The sequence below is a fragment of the Gorilla gorilla genome, chromosome 5 (genome assembly GCF_029281585.2).
Source record: "Gorilla gorilla gorilla isolate KB3781 chromosome 5, NHGRI_mGorGor1-v2.1_pri, whole genome shotgun sequence".
Classification (NCBI taxonomy): Eukaryota; Metazoa; Chordata; class Mammalia; order Primates; family Hominidae; genus Gorilla; species Gorilla gorilla.
Genome location: NC_073229.2, coordinates 129,489,166 through 129,510,862, shown reverse-complemented (window position 1 = coordinate 129,510,862; position 21,697 = coordinate 129,489,166). Strand labels below are relative to the sequence as shown.

The window sequence follows — 21,697 nt, the reverse complement described above, 5'->3', positions numbered from 1 at the left end:
GATTTTGCTGAAGTTGCTTACCAGCTTAAGGAGGTTTTGGGCTGAAACAATGGGGTTTTCTAAATATACAATCATGTCATCTGCAAACAGGGATAATTTGACTTTCTCTTTTCCTAATTGAATACCTTTTATTTCTTTCTCCAGCCTGATTGCCCTGGCCAGAACTTCCAACACTATGTTGAATAGTAGTGGTGACAGAGGGTATCCCTGTCTTGTGCCAGTTTTCAAAGGGAATGCTTCCAGTTTTTGCCCATTCAGTATGATACTGGCTGTGGATTTGTCATAAATAGCTCTTATTATTTTGAGATACATCCCATCAATACCTAGTTTATTGAGAGTTTTTAGCATGAAGGGCTGTTGAATTTTGTCAAAGGCCTTTTCTGCATCTATTGGGATAATCGTGGTTTTTGTCTTTGGTTCTGTTTATATGATGGATTACATTTATTGATTTGTGTATGTTGAACCAGCCTTGCATCCCAGGGATGAAGCCCACTTGATCATGGTGGATAAGCTTTTTGATGTGCTGCTGGATTCGGTTTGCCAGTATTTTATTGAGGATTTTTGCATCGATGTTCCTCAGGGATATTGGTCTAAAATTCTCTTTTTTTGTTGTGTCTCTGCCAGGCTTTGGTATCAGGATGATGCTGGCCTTGTAAAATGAGTTAGGGAGGATTCACTCTTTTTCTATTGATTGGAATAGTTTCAGAAGGAATGGTACCAGCTCCTCTTTGTACCTCTGGTAGAATTCAGCTGTGAGTCCATCTGGACCTGGACTTTTTTGGTTGGCAGGCTATTAATTATTGCCTCAATTTCAGAGCCTGTTATTAGTCTATTCCGGGATGCAACTTCTTCCTGGTTTAGTCTTGGGAGGCTGTGTGTGTCCAGGAATTAATCCATTTCTTCTAGATTTTGTGGTTTATTTGCAAAGAGGTGTTTATAGTATTCTCTGATGGTAGTTTGTATTTCTGTGGGATCGGTGGTGATATCACCTTTATCATTTTTTATTGCGTCTATTTGATTCTTCTCTCTTTTCTTCTTTATTAGTCTTGCTAGCGGTCTATCAATTTGGTTGATCTTTTCAAAAAACGAGTTCCTGGATTCATTGATTTTTTTGAAGGGTTTTTTTGTGTCTCTATCTCCTTCAGTTCTTCTCTGATCTTAGTTATTTCTTGCCTTCTGCTAGCTTTTGAATGTGTTTGCTCTTGCTTCTCTAATTCTTTTAATTTTGATGTTAGGGTGTCAATTTTAGATCTTTCCTGCTTTCTCTTGTGGGCATTTAGTGCTGTACATTTCCCTCTACACACTGCTTTAAATGTGTCCCAGATATTCTGATATGTTGTGTCTTTGTTCTCATTGGCTTCAAAGAACATCTTTATTTCTGCCTTCATTTCGTTATGTACGCAGTAGTCATTGAGGAGCAGGTTGTTCAGTTTCCATGTAGTTGAGCAGTTTTGAGTGAGTTTCTTAATCCTGAGCTCTAATTTGATTTCACTTTGGTCTGAGATACCGTTTGTTATAATTTCTGTTCTTTTACATTTGCTGAGGAGTGCTTTACTTCCAATTATGTGTTCAATTTTGGAATAAGTGTGATGTGGTGCTGAGAAGAATGTATATTCTGTTGATTTGGGGTGGAGAGTTCTGTAGATGTCTATTAGGTCTGTTTAGTGCAGAGCTGAGTTCAATTCCTGGATATCCTTGTTAACTTTCTGTCTCGTTGATCTGTCTGCTGTTGACAGTGGGGTGTTAAAATCTCTCATTATTATTGTGTGGGAATCTAAGTCTCTTTGTAGGTCTCTAAGGACTTGCTTTATGAATCTGGGTGCTACTGTATTGGGTGCATATATATTTAAGATAGTTAGCTCTTCTTATTGAATTGATCTGTTTACCATTATGTAATGGCCTTCTTTGTCTCTTCTGATCTTTGTTGGTTTAAAGTCTGTTTTATCGGAGACTAGGATTGCAACCCTGCTTTTTTTGTTTTCCATTTGCTTGGTAGATCTTCCTCCATCCCTTTATTTTCAGCATATATGTGTCTCTGCACCTGAGATGGGTCTTCTGAATATAGCACACTGATGTGTCTTGACTCTTTATCCAATTTGCCAGTCTGTGTCTTTTAATTGGAGCATTTAGCCCATTTACATTTAAGGTTAATATTGTTATGTGTGGATTTGATCCTGTCATTATGATGTTAGCTGGTTATTTTGTCTGTTAGTTGATGCAGTTTCTTCCTAACATCAATGATCTTTAGAATTTGGCATGTTTTTGCAGTGGCTGGTACCAGTTGTTCCTTTCCATGTTTAGTGCTTCCTTCAGGAGCTCTTGTAAGGCAGGCCTGGTGGTGACAAAATCTCTCAGAGTTTGTCTGTAAAGGATTTTCTTTCTCCTTCGCTTATGAAGCTTAGTTTGGCTGCATATGAAATTCTGGGTTGAAAATTCTTTTCTTTAAGAATGTTGAATATTGGCCCCCACTCTCTTGTGGCTTGTAGAGTTTCTGCTGAGAGATCTGCTGTTAGTCTAATGAGCTTCCCTTTGTGGGTAACCCGACCTTTCTCTCTGGCTGCCCTTAACATTTTTTCCTTCATTTCAACTTGTTGAATCTGATAATTATGTGCCTTGGAGTTGCTCTTCTCGAGGAGTATCTCTGTGGCGTTCTGTGTATTTCCTGAATTTGAATGTTGGCCTGCCTTGCTAGGTTGGGGAAGTTCTCCTGGATAATATCCTGAAGAGTGTTTTCCAACTTGGTTCCATTCTCCCCATCACTTTCTGGTACACGTGAAAAATCAGACTACATTTGATCTTTTCACATAGTCCCATATTTCTTGGGAGCTTTGTTTGTTTCTTTTTACTCGTTTTTCTCTGAACTTTTCTTCTCGCTTCATTTCATTCATTTGATCTTCAGTCACTGATACCCTTTCTTCCACTTGATCGAATTGGCTACTGAAGCTTGTGCATGCATCTTGTAGTTCTTGTGCCATGGTTTTCAGCTCCATCAGGTCATTTAAGGTCTTCTATACACTGTTTATTCTGGTTAGCCCTTCATCTAATCATTTTTCAAGGTTTTTAGCTTCTTTGCCATGGGTTCAAATATCCTCCTTTAGCTCGGAGAAGTTCGTTATTACCGATCATCTGAAGTCTTCTGCTCTCAACTCGTCAAAGTCATTCTCCATCCAGCTTTGTTCTGTTGCTGGCGAGGAGCTGTGTTCCTTTGGAGGAGAAGAGGAGCTCTGATTTTTAGAATTTTCAGTTTTTCTGCTCTGGTTTCTCCCCATCTTTGTGGTTTTATCTACCTTTCGCCTTTGATGATGGTGACATACAGATGGGGTTTTGGTGTGGGTGTCCTTTCTGTTTGTTTTCCTTCTAACAGTCAGGACCCTCAGCTGCGGGTCTGTTGGAGTTTGCTGGAGGTCCACTCCAGATGCTGTTTGCCTGGGTATCACCAGTAGAGGCTGCAGAACAGCAAATATTGCAGAACGGCAAATGTTGCTGCCTGATCCTTCCTCTGGAAGCTTCATCTCAGAGGGGCACCCGGCCTTATGAGGTGTCAATCAGCCCCTACTGGGAGGTGCCTCCCACTTAGGCTACTCGGGGGTCAGGGACCCACTTTAGGAGGCAATCTGTTTGTTCTCAGATCTCAAATTCCATGCTGGCAGAACCACTACTCTCTTCAAAGCTATCAGACAGGGACGTTTAAGTCTGCAGAAGTTTCTGCTGCCTTTTGTTCGGCTATGCCCTGCCCCCAGAGGTGGAGTCTACAGAGGCAGGCAGGCCTCCTTGAGCTGTGGTGGGCTCTAGCCAGTTTGAGTTACCCAGCCGCTTTGTTTACGTACTCAAGCGTCAGCCATGGCGGATGCCCCTTCCCCAGCCTCGCTGCCGCCTTGCAGTTCGATCTCAGACTACTGTGCTAGCAGCAAGCAAGGCTCCGTGGGCATGGGACCCTCCGAGCCAGGGGCGGGATATAATCTCCTGGTGTGCCGTTTGCTAAGACCGTTGGAAAAGCGCAGTATTAGGGTGGGAGTGTCCCAATTTTCCAGGTACCGTCTGTCATGGCTTCCCTTGGCTAGGAAAGGGAATTCCCCGACCCCTTGCACTTCCTGGTTGAGGTGATGCCCTGCCCTGCTTCGGCTCATGCTCCATGGGCTGCACCCACTGTCCGACAAGCCCCAGTGAGATGAACCGGTACCTCAGTTGGAAATGTAAAAATCATCCATCTTCTGTGTCCCTCACACTGGGAGCTGAGACTGGAGCTGTTCCTATTCGGCCATCTTGGAACCTCCCTCTTGGAGCTTGAATAATTTTCATCTGTGCCACATCTTCAAGCTTACCTGATTAGACAGCAGTACTGAAGGAAATTTCTACTGTGCTTTGCCTTTGGTGCATACTTTAGTGACTTTGGGTAGGGAGGGGTCATAACAAATATCACTGGCTCCAGGACCTTGTCAGGCAGAAACCATAAGGTGGTTATTTTGTGAAATAAAGGTTTCACATCAGGAAATGCTTTATTGTTGGGGGAACATTTAAGGAATCTGACATTTCACTGAGCCAAGATTTCGCGTCTACAAATGTCATAGTCCAGAAAATTGTTTCATTGTTCTTATTATAAACAAATGTACATTTCTTATTCTCTTCAAATTTTGTATTACCAGCTAATATTTTACTTAAATTGTTTTTCTTTTAAGGAATGGGGATTTTTTTTCAAAGCATTGTTTTATGTACACCAAGATGAATTACCTTTGAGTGGATCACCTGCTGAGTAGTCTTTTGAGGTTAGTAGTTTGTCACTGGATAAAAAAAGCTAATTGCAACTCAGATGCAGAGTTCTATGAACCTTTTTTCAAGTTAGTTGAAAATTAGTTGTAATGATGTCTGTTTCTCGGAGTTTGACAGCTTATATACTCTGAATAACCTCCCAGTTGAAACAACTGAAATGTAAAAAATTATAAAGCATCTTTCCAAATACATTGCTTAGTTGGCATGAAAGGAGGGAATCCATAAAGACCAAAGATGAAATGAAAGCAGGAATGCTGGAATGTGAGCTGGATTGTCCCTGAATGTTTCTGCTGGGGAAAGAGGAAAAGGGGGATAGGAAATAAAGCATAATTGGGAGTCAGCTGAGACATACTGTCAATATAAGGATGACTGATAAAAATAAACTTGCCAGTGGAGAGGCTGGGGATGGGGAGTGAACAGTAAGGAAACCTGCCTATCTTTACCTAGGCACTAGGTGGGGTTGGGGAAGACAGGATGTGAATTCTCCTAAAACATGAGAAAGGCCATCACATGAGTGCAGGTTGACTTGGTTGTACCAATGAGGTCCAAAATCCTCATGCCAAGGATTTAATTATAGTGCTGTCAGGTTGGTTGCATCCCAAGAGGCAAGAAAGCAAATGTGCATCTCTGAAAGAGTGCTACTTCAACCCAGGCCTCCAAGAATTTCCACAAATAATGTTTCAAGGAAAATCAGCAGTTCACAGTAAAGTCATAAATCCGATGAAGAAATTCACCAGCATGAGAAATTAGAGCCAGCAGAAACACTGGCTGCTGGCCAGTCAAATTATCAGATTCCTAGTGAAAAACGAATACGGTAAATATACTTACACAGTGTGATGCTTCTTTTAAAAAATAAACAAGAAGCTTGGAAGGATGAGAAATAAGATACTGTAAAAAGTGACCTGCTAGATTGGGAAAATGACTAAGAACTTCTGGAAATTAAAAAAAAATGATTATTAACATTAAAAATTCAGTTATTAGGCTAAGGAGGAGATTAGACACAGCCAAAGCGATAATTAGTGAAATAGAGTGTAGATATATAAAGGAACTACCTAGAGTACAGCCCACCACGAGGTGGACAAACATTGAGTTTATAGACCTGGAAGTTTATAGGCACAGAAAGAGCAGACTCTTTCCAAAAATGATAAACTACAGATTGAGACAAACCATTTTGCGGAAGACAACTAGAAAAGCTGGGGAAAATGCCTGTTTGAAGGCATCACATAGCTAATGAGAAACTGAATAATAACTGGTCTAAGATACTACCATGAGAATAATGTAGCTATTTTAATATGAAAGTAGACTTTAAAGCAGAAAGCATCACTAAGGATAATACTTCAATAAAAGGTTCAATTCAGTTTTATTTAGATGTGATACTTCTTTGTATATCTAACATCATGATTACAAAATACAGGGAGCAAAAAATAATAGAAATATGAGCAAAAACAGACAAATCCACAGGCCTAGAGAAACATTTTTTAATAGACCTTTTATGTGACTGACAGAATGGCTAAAAGAAAATCAGTAAATATATAGAAGATTTGAACAATCTGATTAACAACCTAATAGGCATGTTTAGCATATTGACACCCAACAACTTCAGAATACACATTCTTTTCAATAACATATGGGAATGTTTTATTTTATGTATATTTTCTTGAGACAGGGTCTTGCTCTGTCACCCAGGCTGGCGTGCAGTGGTGTGATCTCGGCTCACTGCAACCTCCATCTCCTGGATTCAAGCAATTCTCTTGCCTCAGCCTCTCGAGTAGCTTGGATTACAGGTGTGCGCCACCATGCCTAGCTAATTTTTTTTTTATTTTTAGTAGAGACAGGGTTTCGCCATGTTGGCCAAGCTGGTCTCAAACTCCTGGCCTCAAGAGATCCACCTGCCTCGGCCTCCCGAAGTGCTGGGATTACAGATGTGAGCCACCATAGCCAGCCTCAAATCACTTATTTTAAATTTGAGTTTTTATTAAGGGGAAGGTACTAACAGTTACTTTTATATATATATATATATATATATATATATATTTTTTTTTTTTTTTTTTTTTTTTTTTTTTGAGACGGAGTCTCGCTCTGTCACGCTGGAGTGCAGTGGCGCAATCTCAATCTTGGCTCACTGCAAGCTCTGCCTCCCGGGTTCACGCCATTCTCCTGCCTCAGCCTCCCGAGTAGCTGGGATTACAGGCTCCCGCCGCCACACCCGGCTAATTTTTTTGTATTTTTTAGTAAAGATGGGGTTTCACTGTGTTAGCCAGGATGGTCTTAATCTCCCAACCTCATGGTCTGCCGGCTTTGCCCTCCCAAAATGCTGGGATTACAGGCGTGAGCCACTGCACCTGGCCCTATAATATTTTTATATTTACCTATTATTCCTAGTTTACCGTTAAGAAAATGAGGCTTAGCAAGGAATAAAGAGATTGCTCAAGGTCACCCAACTAAATAGTTTTAGAACTGGGGTTTTAATCGAAACATATATGACCACAGAACTCTATGGTGGAATTTATTTCCCTGTTAAGTTTAATTCAGTAACAAATTATGTGAAGATATGCTGCAGAGATGAATGAGATAATGAATGTAAAATTGCCTTGAGAGATTCAAGGAATGGAAATGAACTACCCAAATTAGTGTAGCAATTTCACTGTGAAATTAAAAGTAGATAATTGGAGAATAGCTAAGATCAGGCATTGCCTTTTAGTAGTTTAGAAGTCATAGAACTTTTTTGTTTATAGAACTTTTGAGATGTTCTCTGAACATCATCTGTGTCAAACACATGGTAAAACAGATGTTTTTCCAAGGGATTTTAGTGGTTTCAACTTTAAATATTAAAAGTGGCATTTAGTGAGCTATTTAAATGATGATGATACGGACGTATTGAAGATTTACTTTAGCGATGATCATCTCTAGTTCTTAGTATTAAAGACTGGAAAATGTCCCTTTTATGCCATGCAAATTTTATTTTGTATGTTTCAAGTTACCTGCCACTCAGTTTTGTGCCAAGTGTGAAACAGTGAATGAAAAGACAAAAAATAAGCCAATAAATACATAATTGTATCTTGAGAAAGAGCTGGGTGCTAGGTTGTGTACGTGTAGTCCCAGCTGCTCAGGATGCTAAGGCAGGGAGGATCTTAGGGGCCCAGGAGTTGGAGGTTGCAGTGAACTATGATCATGCCTGTGAATAGCCACTGTGTTCAAGCCTGGGCAACATGGAGAGACCGCATCTCTGTTGTTGTTGTTGTTGTTGTTGTTGTTGTTGTTGTTGTTGTTGTTGTTGTTGTTGTTGAGACAGAGTCTCACTCTGCTTAGGCTGGAGTGAAGTGGCACAATCTCAGCCCACTGCAAACTCCACCTTCTGTGTTCAAGCTGCTCTTTGCTTCAGCCTCCCAAGTAGCTGGGATTACAGGCGTGTGCCACCACACCCAGCTAATTTTTGTATTTTTAATAGAGACAGGGTTTCACCATGTTGGCCAGGCTGGTCTCGAACTCCTGACCTCAAGTGATCTGCCTTCCCTGGCCTCCCAAAATGCTGTGATTACAGGCATGAGCCATTGCGCCCAGCCGAGAGACCTCATCTTTCAACAAAAATAAATAAATGAATAGATCTTGAGAGAAGTGCTGTGAAGGAACAAACTGGGTGCCGATTAAAAGTGGCATCTGATAAAGGCCAATGCCAGTAAAGGACAGGAAGTGAGGCAAGTGTTGGAACCATCTGCAGTTGGCTAAGTGGGAAAGGACTGTAGCATGCAAGACCATGGGAAGGAATTTGGATTTTATTTCAAGTATAATGGAGAAGTCATTGAAAGTTTCTAAGGGCACTAACATGGATCAGTTTAAAAGATTGAGATACTGTGGTGGCTGCCATACTGAGAAAATCAAGAGTGACAGTGGGAACACCAGGCAGGAAGCTAATGCTATAGACCAAGAATTCTCAGACTTGGCACTGTAGACCTTTTTAGCTGGCTGCTAATTTGTTATAGGGCTGTCCTGTGCATTGCAGCATCTCTGGTCTCTACCCTTTAGGTACCAGTGGTAGCCCCACCCTCAAGCTGTGACAGCCGAAAATGTCTCCAGACATTTTCAGATGTCGCCTGGGGGTGAAAGTGTCTGTGGTTGGAAGCCACTGCTGTAGAACACAGACTTGGGAGGGAGACGACGACGACTTGGAATGGTGTGATGGCAGGAGAGGTGGAGAGAAGTGCCCAGATTTGAGGCCGGCTCAGTTAGAAGAGGATTTACCAGATCTTGTGGGGGTGATGGGCCGGGAAGAGAGGTCCTTCATTCCCCACTCCTTGCCGGGTTTTCAGGGGCTCCTTAGCATTTTTCAATTCACTCACAACTGGTTCTTGCTCCTTTTCATGCCCTAGATCTTCCAAATATCTCTGCTTTATGTTTTGAGGATAAGAAAGATCCACCCTCCCCTCCCTACACACAAAGCAAGACCATTTTTAAACATTAGAGAGATGATGAGAATGCTTGGTCTCTTGCCAGGAATCCTGAAGTGGGTAAAACTGATCGACAACTTTGAAGGAGAATATGACTACGTGACCAATGAGGGGACGGTGTTCACATTCAAGACAAATCGCCAGTCTCCCAACTATCGCGTGATCAACATTGACTTCAGGGATCCTGAAGAGTCTAAGTGGAAAGTACTTGTTCCTGAGCATGAGAAAGATGTCTTAGGTGAGAACACATGTGACTTGAAAATTGTGCTCTTGTTTTTGATGAGAACGTCAACAAGTTAGTGCGTCTCTCATTCTCTAGTGATCTGTTACAAAGTAAAAAACCTTCAACCTGTAATCATCAGGAATGAAGTGTCTAAATAGTTCATCCAAGTTTTCATTGTGTGATATCTTTGTAGCTTAGTACTATATCATGTAGAAATGCAAGGTCTTCATAAAAATTGTAAAGGTAGGATTTCAGACTTCCAAAGTACTGCTTTTTAAACAAATATATCAGTTGTCTTTGTATACTTAATATCTGGTAATAATCGTGAACATTTAATTTTTAAAACTGTTTAGATTTAGAATCCTTAGCTTTAAGTTTTTGAGTAACCTTTGGCTATTTGCATTATCCCTGTTGTTGATCTTAGTGTGGATTTAGAGCCCTCTTATTAGAAAAGGGAATAGACTATTGTCAGATTGAATTGAAACCCATCACAGTTGCTGCTTTGTGCAGTGAACTATATTAACCTCTTGAGAACGTCACTTCCATATCAGTCGTGTTTCACAGAGAGCCTTTCAGTTCCCTTTTATTCATTCTCTGTGATTTTTCCAAAAATGATATGCTGCTTTATAAATTATTTATTGCATGAAAGTTGATTTTGACTACAATAAAATTCATTAATTTGGGGACAGTTTTTTACACAAAAGAAGAATTCAGTACTATTAGGCCAGTGAAGTTACTTGGTGGTGGTGAACTGCTGCTGCTGGGTAGAATGAGGATAAAATAGGACCATTTAGAAATGCAAAATATATGGTATATAATGAGGAAAAAAAGTCCCCTTTGAGATCTGCAGAGTGGCCCTGTCTAAGATAAAGCAGTCCTAAAATGTGTTTTTCAGTGAATTAAAGCACAGGTCTTGGAGTCAGGCAGATCCACGTTCAGGTCCTTGATCAATAAGGAACTATTTCTCCCTTGCTCAAGGTGGTATGCTTTCTGTGCCTGGAAGGTATTTAAACCTAGCGTTGCTTGGGGGTGGCAGGGGAGCAGCTGATTCCAGCTGCTTCTCTCGGGGTCACAGGTTGCTATGGGCACTTCCTGCTGGTCCCTTGTTTCTGCAGGTCCCTTGGCCCTGGAGAAAGCACTCCTGGGTTTTTCTTGAGAGTCTGTTCAGCCCCTGGGCACCTGACTGCACTCTTCGACCCTCTTGTACTTAGATCTCCACACCCCTGTAGGCAGTTCTGTTGGACAGGACCCAAGACAACTGCATGCCTGCTCGAAATTCACATCTGTAACCCTGAGACAGCAACCCATTCCAGGCTCTTCCTCTGAAGTAGTTGGCCATTCTCCTGCCTTTTGGATTTCCAGGCACAGTCCCGTTAACTTGCAGGTTTGGATCAGGCACCGGTACACTGTCTGTGTCAGGCTGGGGTTGGTAGAAGGTAATAATCTTGTCACCCTCCCATAGGGTGGGGGACTTACAGGCAAGAACAAGAGGAAATCTTATCACCTGTCTCCTCAAAACCCTCTGTTCACATTCTGACCCTTATTTATATTTGGACGAGGGACCCACGAGTCACAGAACAGATTTTTGACCATTTATTTCAGTATCTTTGTTTAGTGAATCTGTTTCTAGTCACTTTGATAGCCTGATGGCTTCTGTCCAAACTGAGGCAGGAATGTCCCCCTAAGGGTAGTTACAGCCAGCAGTTAGTGAGGGCTTCCTGCATGCCAGGTTCAGCACTCTGTTCATCATGCACTGACCTCATGCGTTGCTGCATCCAAATGAGACTTGGGTGGCATAAGTCTTCATGTAGGTGCTCCAGGAGTTTTCCGGCACAAGTCAGGATTAAACAGTGATTCTTGTATAGGACACCATCATGGATGTTGTAACTGTTTCCCAAGGCATCTGAATTTCTGCCATTTAAAGCCAAAAGAGGGGTTTTAACTATGCCTTAAGGTGACATCCCATCTTATAGATGTAATGAAATGCAAATTAATGCTAGGAGATTTTGTTGGGGGGGTGATATATTTGTATAACCTTCCTTCTGAAAGGTTATAAGGTTTTCAGACTGGAAAGGGGAAACCTTCAGTGTTCACTAGAACTAATCAATTTAAAGAGAAGCATGGTTGAATTTGAATGTGCCATATATCATTAGCACAGAGCGCCCTATTGAGAATAAAAACTAGAGATGAGTCATAAAGTACAGCGGTAAAGTCAGAGCTTTTATTAATGACAGTCTACAAATCACCTTGTCCTTTTGTTATTCACTTTTGTCTGTTTTATAATTCTGATGTGCTCATAGTTAATACAGATTGATTATTCTTTGACAGCTATAATTTACTTCATTTTTCCCCCATACTTTGGTCTCTTTAAAACATTAAGCCACATGAAATATGTTGCCTGGTTGAGGTTTTTTAAGAAAGTGCATTGGAGAATGAGCAAATTACTTTTGGCTGTATGAGTTCTTCTTTATGTCCTCACTTGAGAAAAAAAAAGTTTGCCATAGTAATCTCAGCAGCCCAAGATCAAGGCCCCTGGTGATCCTCAGAGTTCCCTCTTTCCAACATCTTTTCATGTGGTTAAATTCTAGCATCCTAAAAACATGAACTGCTAGTTTCTTGGGCTATAAAAATAAGCAGTGTCAAGAACCCCACCCTACCACATGAAACCCAAGAAAGGCTTGTCTGTTCAGCACATGTGACCTGTCCCCTGCAGCCCTGTCCTCACTTCCACTTGCTGCGGTGTCTCTCCCTCTGGGTGACCTGGCCTTACCTCAGGCAGACCTCTGTGCTTGCCCTTGCTTTTCTCCTTTCCTCATCACCTCTCACTCCTACTCTCCCAGCTGTCACTGAACGCTGTCACTGAAAGTTGCAGCCCTGGGAGTTAAGAACTCATTTCTCTACCTTACTCTCCATATCCCTGCAGGCATCAAGCCCTGGCTATTCTTCTTGGGAAATACCTTTCATTTGTTTTCTTTCCTGCCCAGACTTTATCCCCGGCTTGATGTGGTGTTCTCCCCGGCTTGTTGCAATAGTGCTCTTACTCTTCTCCCCTCCGTAGACTTCCATTGTTCTGCATTCAGCTGTTAGACACGTGCATCCTTTATTAATGCCATCTTTATGTTGCCCTAGTGTTCAAACAGTGGCTCCACAGTCACAGGTAACTAAACTCCTCTCTACCTGGCTCACTGGATGGCCTATCAGGCCACCACCAGCATCTCCATCTGCCCCAAACTGAACAACACTTCCTCTTGAAAACGGATCTCTTGTTTGTTCTCTTTACCAGTCTTCCTTCTGTCCTTTCTATTCCTTTCCCCTCTCCTCATTCCTGGCTCTGGCCTTCATGCCAGGAGTCGCCTATCTTCCTGCACCTCATCCAGTAGGATGCTGTGCTTTTCCTGCTAGCCCCCATTTCCCCTCCATCTCCACACTCCTGCACTTGAGACTCAATTCAGCCCTTGCTTTAGGGCTGTCATTTGTTTTGGATCCTCAACCCACCAGTCACTTATCCTTGTTTATGGTTTATTACTTGCATTTTTATATGATTTTGTCTGAGGAGCAGAATCGACCTCATCTTACTACTTGTCTCTCTAGCACTTTGCAGGGAATCTAGTGGATAACAAAGGCTTATTACATTTTTATCTAATAAACAATCCTGTCAGACATGAACCGTGATTTGGCTTTTATTGTTTTCCTCCTTATAGCTCCTATAGCATGATAATAGGCACAAAATAGGAAGGCAGGGTTACTATTCCACATATTATCTAGGTCATCAAAAGCCCCTGGCCCAAGAGTATTTTATTTCCTTGGGAAATAAAATAGTCATTTATTAAAGGAATATGTTGAGAACTAGATGAATGATTAAAACCAATTATAAGGCAGGGCGTGGTGGCTCACGCCTGTAATCTTAACAGTTTTGGGAGGCCGAGGTGGGCAGATCTCTTGAGGCCAGGAGTTCAAGACCAGTTTGGCCTACATAGTGAAGCCCCATCTGTACTAAAAATATAAAAATTAGCCAGGCATGGTGGCACACACCTGTAATCCCAGCCACTTGGGAGGCTGAGGCAGAAAAATCCCTTGAACCTGGGAGGTAGAGGTTGCAGTGAGCTGAGATTGCACTACTGTACTCAAGCCTGGGCGACACAGCAAGACCCTGTCTCAAAAAAAAAAAAAAAAATGTAAAAGTGACTTTGCAAGTCTCATTGCTACATAGCCCTATGTGTAGCTCTGGAACTGTTGCTCAATTAAATGTGTTTTCATTAATTTTTTAAATTGCATTAGGTTTTTTCTCTTCTTATCCTTTCAGAATGGATAGCTTGTGTCAGGTCCAACTTCTTGGTCTTATGCTACCTCCATGACGTCAAGAACATCCTGCAGCTCCACGACCTGACTACTGGTGCTCTCCTTAAGACCTTCCCGCTCGAGGTCGGCAGCATTGTAGGGTACAGCGGTCAGAAGAAGGACACTGAAATCTTCTATCAGTTTACTTCCTTTTTATCTCCAGGTAAGTGTTTTTTCACTGTTGCTGTTCACTTTAAAAATCAGACTGGTGTTTGGGTTTCTTTGGGGAAATGGAAGTATAATGCTATGTTATTGAAAATCACATATGCTGTATTATAGCCAAAATTACTTAATGGGAATAAAACGGTAGAACAGATGCCCAGAACAAAGGGAAATGTAAACGCCTAAAATGGCACTCTCATTAATCTTATATTCCAAGTCTCTGTTCTTCTGGAGGCAGGAACAGCTAACGTTCTAGATTGATTAAAAATTAGTACCAATGGGCCGGGCACAGTGTCTCACTCCTGTAATCCCAGCACTTTGGGAGGCCGAGGCGGGTCACAAGGTCAAGAGATTGAGACCATCCTGGGCAAATGGTGAAACCCGTCTCTACTAAAAATACAAAAATTAGCTGGGCGTGGTGGCGCGTGCCTGTAGTCCCAGCTGCTCAGGAGGCTGAGGCAGGAGAATTGCTTGAACCCGGGAGGCAGAGGTTGCAGTGAGCCGAGATCACGCCACTGCACTCCAGCCTGTCAACAGAGTGAGACTCCATCTCAAAAAAAAAAAAATTAGTACCAATGAATACAACATTTGATTCAGTCTTTGGTCTATATGCATGAGAACACAGTGCAGATACAAAATGTAAAATTTTAGCTACATCTGACAAAAAATGTTTTCTGGAATAAGCTGAGAATCAATTCTGCTGTTATACTGAAATAAAATGTAATTCTAAAAGTATAGTCTTACATCATGAAAACATGGGTGTTATTTGGTTCTAGTAGGAAAGGGAAACACTTGTTAAGTTGTGGTTTTACATTTCATGGTACGGGTTAATTTTCCCCAAAGTAAACATAGCTCTCTTTTTAACTTAAAAAAAAAATTGGTCACATTCATTTTGCTTTGTTTTGTTTTTTTCCTCCATTCTGTCCATCTGCACTGTTTTTGTAGCGTCATGGCCATACACACACTGTGATTTGTCCCAGGAGTCTGGCTCAGTTGGCAGTTTGCAGTTGACCAGGCAGACCCTGTCCTAAAAGCAATCTGGCTGAAAAAAGTCTGCACTTTCCTTATGCACATATGTTGAACTCCTCCAAAGTGCTTTTTGTCCCACTCAGTTTTGCTGCAGTCGTTTGGTCATTAGACAAAAAAAGCAGTCCTAGGGGAGAGCAAGGCAGGTGCTCAAGTGGCCCTGTCCTCCTCTTGGGATTTGGCCAGTTGACAGTGATGACTCATCACTATTATTTTGAGCCTCTGAGTCACAGAGCAGGCAATCCATAAGGAATCTTATAGTGGTGGTAGGTTGCTGTCAGGGTTATTAAAACCAAAAGAATGATGTTCTGTAATAGGTCTGATAGTATACCTTGAAAACCTAGCCAGGCTTTACTTTCCCAAGCACCTTGCAGCGGATCAAGAGAAGCTAGGAAAAGCACCCACAAGAATGTGGAAACCATGCAAGGGCCAGAACCCAGGAAGCGACCGTTCAAGAATTCGACTTCAGGGTGTCCTGCACCTCCCCCCATTCCCTCTTCCCCCTAGAACCTGAAGTACAGCAGCAGCCAGTGGACAGATGAGGAAAATCATTTCTTCTAGATAGCCATTCTTAGCCCACTGCTGCAGGGCCCACAGTTTATTTCCTCAAATTTACACTGGGTACAGAAGTTTTACTTTGGAAAATTTCGTATCTTAAGTAGTTTAAATGGATAAAGGGCAATGAGGAGGGCAGTGAGGGTGACTCACCTGCTCTTAATAAAAGCTGGAGTCCCCAAAGGCCTGTAAACCTCCTTCAGTGACTGCATGTGACCATTTATGTCAGGAACAAGCTCATCATTACCTGGGGAAGAAAGGGCTTATTGTCCAAGTGTAAAATGCTGGGTTCTGTGCCAAACAATGAAATACTACCCGTGACTGTGGCTGTGAAATTTGAAAAGAGAAGTGTGTTCCTCGTTCTGTACTTCCAGGCATTTTCTGACCAAGCTTTAATTTTCTGACCAAGCGTTGTCTGTCTCCTTTTACTAGTTTTGCCTCCATTTTTCTCTTTTCTCTCCCGAATGCAATTTGATTTCTAAAACCAGAGAATGGGGCTTCCGGGTTCAGATCTTGTGAGACCAAATGCAAAAACAGCCATCAGATAATTAGATTAGATCTCATGAAAGCATGGATTGTCAGTGTGTGTATATACACATCGGCTCACAAGTAGTCTTGCACTGGTGTCTGAAGGCTAGCTGTTCACTACTACAGTAAAGAGCAGAGGTACTCAATTATATGTAAAGCCCCAGGGTCACAAATAACTGCAGCTCCAGCTTCCTGCTGCAGACATTTGATACCTCTGGCAGGTGCACACCAGCTGACTTTGTTTTCCTCGGAGGTACATGGTGAAAACACATCTTGAGCCCAAGCCATTTATGACTTACTTTGGCACCTTGAGTCACATTTGGAAGAAAACAGGCAGCCATAGCAGCTTAGAGCACAGTGCACTTATTCTCTGTGGTTCAAACCACTTAGTGGTTGAACCGGTGAACTCTGTACTTGTGGAACCTTGGAGAGTTGCCTAGGGTGAGCTCCAGACCTGCATGTTGTAATCCAGTAGAGCAGTCCCATATGCATGGCTCTGGGAGTCAGGGGTGAGAAATCATAGAAAAGCCTTTCACGGATATCAGGGAAAGGCAAAACTTTTTGAGACTTGTTTTTGTTTTTTTCTTTGAATAATGTTAAAACCCAACCTAAAATCAGTTAAAACAAAATCTCCATGGGTTACAAAGTTTGCTGCCTTTTTACATACGTGACTTTTCGGATCCCCTGATTCTTGTTTTGGTAGGTTCTCCTAGAGTTGTCTCTCTTTCTCCTGACTACTCCTACTTCTCATTACATTTATTTCAGATTACACTGGGAACATACCAACTGATCTCCCTGCCTCCTTCTCAAGTCCAGATACCTTCTCTGGCCTTAAGGGACTTCCACAGTTCAGTTCCCTTTTTTCACCCTTAAACTTTGAAATTTATTTCCTAGCGATCACCTGACCAGCTCTGGTTTATGAGTCTAGGATGTTTTCTTCAAACCCCACCTTTCTTGTTCTTATCCTCTGAGCCAAATCAGATGGGACACAAAGCATCATTAGATTATAGGGATTCACATTATGCTGTGAATATGCAATGGGCTAACCTAGATGGATCTATAAACAGAAAGTATTGATAAAATCTATTAAGTGCCAGTACCTTCAGGTTTAACACAGCCTCCTTCAAGGTACCACTTCTGGTGCACAGGACAGAAGAATAGGGAGGTCAGGCATTTGAAACTCTTTCCATGTACAGTAACCAGCCCCTGTTGCATATTTATTTCATTCTGTGGTTAGATTTGATGTCTCAACCTTTCTAGATAAACAGGCATTTAGAGTATATTTCCTACTCATTGTCTTTCACTACAGAACTTGCATTCTAGTACTTTGGTGGCTTGTCTCAGGTCACTGAGCTAGCAACTTTCAGAGCTGGGAATTTTGGCTCCCTAGGCCTTTGTCATTTGCTGTACTACAGGTCGTGGTGATGCCAGGGTGAGGCAGGTGCTCAAATGGTGCATGCTTGGTCTGCACGTTGTCTTTTTGTTGTTGTTGTTTGATTATTTATACTTTTTTTCAAGGATTCACATGCTTTTTGTGTTTGTGGGGGGCACCGGGTACTGATCAAGAAGCTCTTAAAAATTAAAATATACCACAAGAGATAGCCTTTTACCCCAAGATTACATTTATTTAGGCAAGTACAGTATTCATTATATCTGGTAAATTAGAATACATGCTCACAGAATGCAATTGGAAGTATATATAAAGGTATATTCTAACAAATATCCAAGCGTAACTTAAACTAAGAAAGTCAATACTTGAGTCATGTTATACATCTTACTGTCAGCGTTAATCGTATACCCTGTTATGGTAACCTTAAAACAGTTTGTCTGCAATCATGAGAATTGAGACAACATTCATAAGGATTAGCAGCTGTGCTGTTCACGGATCTAAATGTATTACTCCTTTCCAGTCGGGGGCAGCGTATTGTTTCCCAGCTGTTAGTGAAGTGCATACACAGAGGAGTCGAGAAGAAAGAAAGGACTGACATTTTAATAATGATTATTCCATTTAAATGTGCTCTGTGGGAGTACCGTTTGGTTTTTGGTTTTCCAGCAAGTACTGATGGGATCACTAAATCAATTTTTCATATACTTGACAGCATATGTTCAAAGTATTATGTGGGGAGGTGCTATTTCCACACCAGCCACTCTGTGGATGACTAATTCTGTTTTATAAACCACAGCAGTGTCATTGTTTTCAAACATTAATGACTTGTCTTATTATTTCTTTGATTTAGTTCTTAAATGTTAGAAAGTAGTAGCATTAAATTTGGGAAATGTTTAATTAGTGTTACATATGCTGGAATTCTTAGTATGTATATTAATCATTTTGTGTCGTGCACAATTACTGGGACAATCCAAATTGGAAAAGCAATTTTGAAATATCTACTGATCATCTTTGGTCCATGATTGCTGTCCACATGAGTGTCCACAGATAGGTAGGTGCCAGGTAGCAGGAGCCCCAGAGTGTTTGTCAAGAGACCCCTGACTGGCTCTTGACCCTGGGCAAATCACTTGAGTTTTTTGTCAGTCACCTCCCAGGTCAAATGGCACTAGATGAAGTCTACCATTTTTTTGACCTGCATTCCTAAGTGACCCAGCTTGGGGAAGACGAGTTAAATTTCCGCAATTAGGTTTCTCACCTTTTCTCATATTCACAGAATGCATTAGAATCTTCTAAAATGTATACACTTACTAGTGTTATAAAAAGAAGGCTGCATGAGATGGTGATGATGAGGATGAACACTTACATAGCACCCCTCATGCCAGACTCTGTTCTAAGCACTTGTCTGCAGTGAGCCTTCGACTGTGGTGGGGATTAACCAAGTCCCTGATAAATGATCCTCTCTTGCCATTGCTGGCATTTGGTTGTGGTTTGTGATCCTTGCCCCCTTTGAATCTAGTGAGTCCCGTAGACTAAACCAAGCCTTATTCTACTTTTTAGGTATCATTTATCACTGTGATCTTACCAAAGAGGAACTGGAGCCAAGAGTTTTCCGAGAGGTGACCGTAAAAGGAATTGACGCTTCTGATTACCAGACAGTCCAGGTATGGAGAATATGCTCTCGTTAATGTGAGAGTTAGGAAGTCTGACTTTCAGGCTGGGCCATTCACACTGCAGCTTATCAGAAGCAGTGGAGGTAATTCATGACAACTAGTATTTTGTAGCCCCCACGGTTGACGGTCATTGAGCCAAACACTCAGGATTCAGCAGTGAGCTGGCATAGTCCCTGCCCTCCCATAGCCTGCAGGTTCTGCTCCTATGGCTGCTACTCTTGACAGGAAGCTGGAGTTCTTTCTCTTGGGGTTCCTATTGCAACATTTCTGTCTGTGTCAATCTGCTTGCTTGAATATGGTTTGTGTTCTAGCTCAGGTCTTTTGGTGTTGTAAATAACATGGGGATTTGCTCTATGTAAAGTATTGACTTAAGTGCTGTGAGTCAGTGTTTTTAGTCTGAAGTTCATGTGCATTTCTGCATGGCACAGAGTAGACACTCAATAAAACATTTGAATGAATAAATTAATTAATTGTCATGTCACCACAAGCTTCGTCTTTGGCCACCATCTTTTCAGGTTAAGAATCTCCTTTTTTGTTTTTTCAGCTCCCCAAGGGTACTGAGTCTTCCAGAAACTGAATCACTGGTTGATTGATGATGACGAAGAATGTCTCTGTTCCTTTGCAATGAGAGGTCACCAATAGGGCACCAGGTGTTTATCAAGGCCCCTCCCACCTGGAGGGCTGGACCACACAGGCCACAGATTAGGAATCAGAACATTGTTTGTGAAGGAAGATGAGAATAAAGAGCGCTGGATGTTCCCCACAATGTTTCTGTGAAACTAGGGCATTATTATAGCTTGGTGAATTACCCTTCAATTGTCTAGAAATGGTCTAGATGATAGGCTACATCTAGATCATGAATAAAGCTTTGTTTACTAAAACAGGTGGTGGGCTGGATTTGGTGTAGAGCTATGATTTATCAGTCCCTGTTCTACATCAGCAGTTGGCAAACTGGCCTCCTGTTTTATTGGAGAACACATGCCCATTTGTTTACATATTGCCTGTGGTTGCTTTGGCACTTAGAGTGGTTGCAACAGAAACTCTATGTCCCAGAAGGCCTAAAATATTTAATATATGGCCTTTAAGAAAAAGTTTGCAGAATCTTCATCTATGTAAATAGCATTTAAAAGTACAACATTCTTGATAGACATACAGGGCCGAGAAGACATACAGGGTCAAGAAGCTCTGTCAGACAGGCCTGAAATCCACCTGGGGCAAGTCATTTAACCTTTCTGCCACAGTTTTTTCAACTGTAAAGTAGAGATTGATAGTATCTGTTTTTTAGGATTCCTGTGGGATTATTAAGAGATAAGGTATATTCAAGATCTGGCAATAGAATATAATCTATTTTTTTCAATCAACGTTAGAAATAAATGTAACAGACTTTTAGTTTCCTATTTATTTGGCTGCTGCTTATTTTGTTTTCATGGTGAGCCATTGCCTGGAGCGAGATCCTGTAGGGGCCTGTAGCCCCTGTCTGGTATTTTCATGGTTCATAAATTCACCCTCATCCTATACCAATCTTCTAACATCTGTTCACTTTTAGTCTGGCATTCTTTGCTCTTTTTTTTTCTCTAATTTGTAGAAAATGTGTCCCTATCAGTTGTGACATTTGGTTTTCTCAGGGCCTAGTTCTGGTCCTTGCCTGGGTATCCCCAGCAAGGATAGGTGTGCCTCTCCTATCAGGAATGTCAGGGACACCCAGGCAGCACCCAGCAAGTGTTCTCTCCTCTGCTCTCAAGAGCACAGTCTCAGCTGCCCTAGGTAGGACGGGGTAGGGTTGCCCGAGAGAGATCCTAATCTTCTCATGTCTATGAGGGGGCTCAGCTCTGTGTAAAAAAAGACACTGTTTTCCCCTTTTTTCCACTTCCCACAGACATTTAGTACCCAAGTGTATAATTGCCTTTGGAGTCTGGGGAAGGGAGGGACCCCTATAATAATGACAGCTGCCAGGGAGGCCGCTTCTTCCCGGGAAATACCTCTTACTGCTTAGTATGATTGGGGTGTTTCCCCTATTAGATGGCTTTTTTTTCCTATTCTGATAATGGTAATATTCTTTATAGATGACAAGCTAGTTATCACCTAATATATATTGTTTTCACTTACAAATGAAAAGATAAAACATGGCAGCTAAGCAAGTGCTTCTGTGGAATACAAACCTAACAGCCACATACACAGCAGCCTGGAATGTCCAGGTTAAAGCGTGGAGAACATGCACTTCGGCGCTGCCAGATGCCTGTGGCACTGGAACACTCCCAGAATTTCCCTGTACCTGGCTCTCCACTTCCCAAACAAAAGTTCCGGGCATTGAGCCTCTTGAATACTTACAATTTTTTATTTGTACTGCTGTAATAGGAGGAATAAAAAGACTCATGGTAAATATTTAAACAGTACCTGGATAGTACAGATCTTAATGCATTGCTCTTCATTTCCATATTTAGAAAATGCAACTTTGCCCATAAACAGGGTATAGCCTGTATGTATAATGCCAATAGAAGATTTGTATCTACTGATTATATACCTCATACATGTAGTACTGTTATTAAAATAGAATTCTTTCGTTATGTAAAAGGTGCCTTTGAAGCACAATACGATG

General features: G+C 41.6%; 1 protein-coding gene across 1 annotated transcript in view; it reads left to right on the top strand.

The window, feature by feature from the left end:
• Positions 1-21,697, top strand: part of PREP (prolyl endopeptidase) — a 125,219-nt gene that overhangs the window by 60,157 nt on the left and 43,365 nt on the right. Inside the window, exons 8-10 of the mRNA XM_004044464.5 lie at positions 9,259-9,450; positions 13,739-13,936; positions 18,989-19,092. Coding sequence (XP_004044512.1) covers positions 9,259-9,450; positions 13,739-13,936; positions 18,989-19,092 — 494 coding nt within the window. The remainder of the gene's footprint in view (positions 1-9,258; positions 9,451-13,738; positions 13,937-18,988; positions 19,093-21,697) is intronic.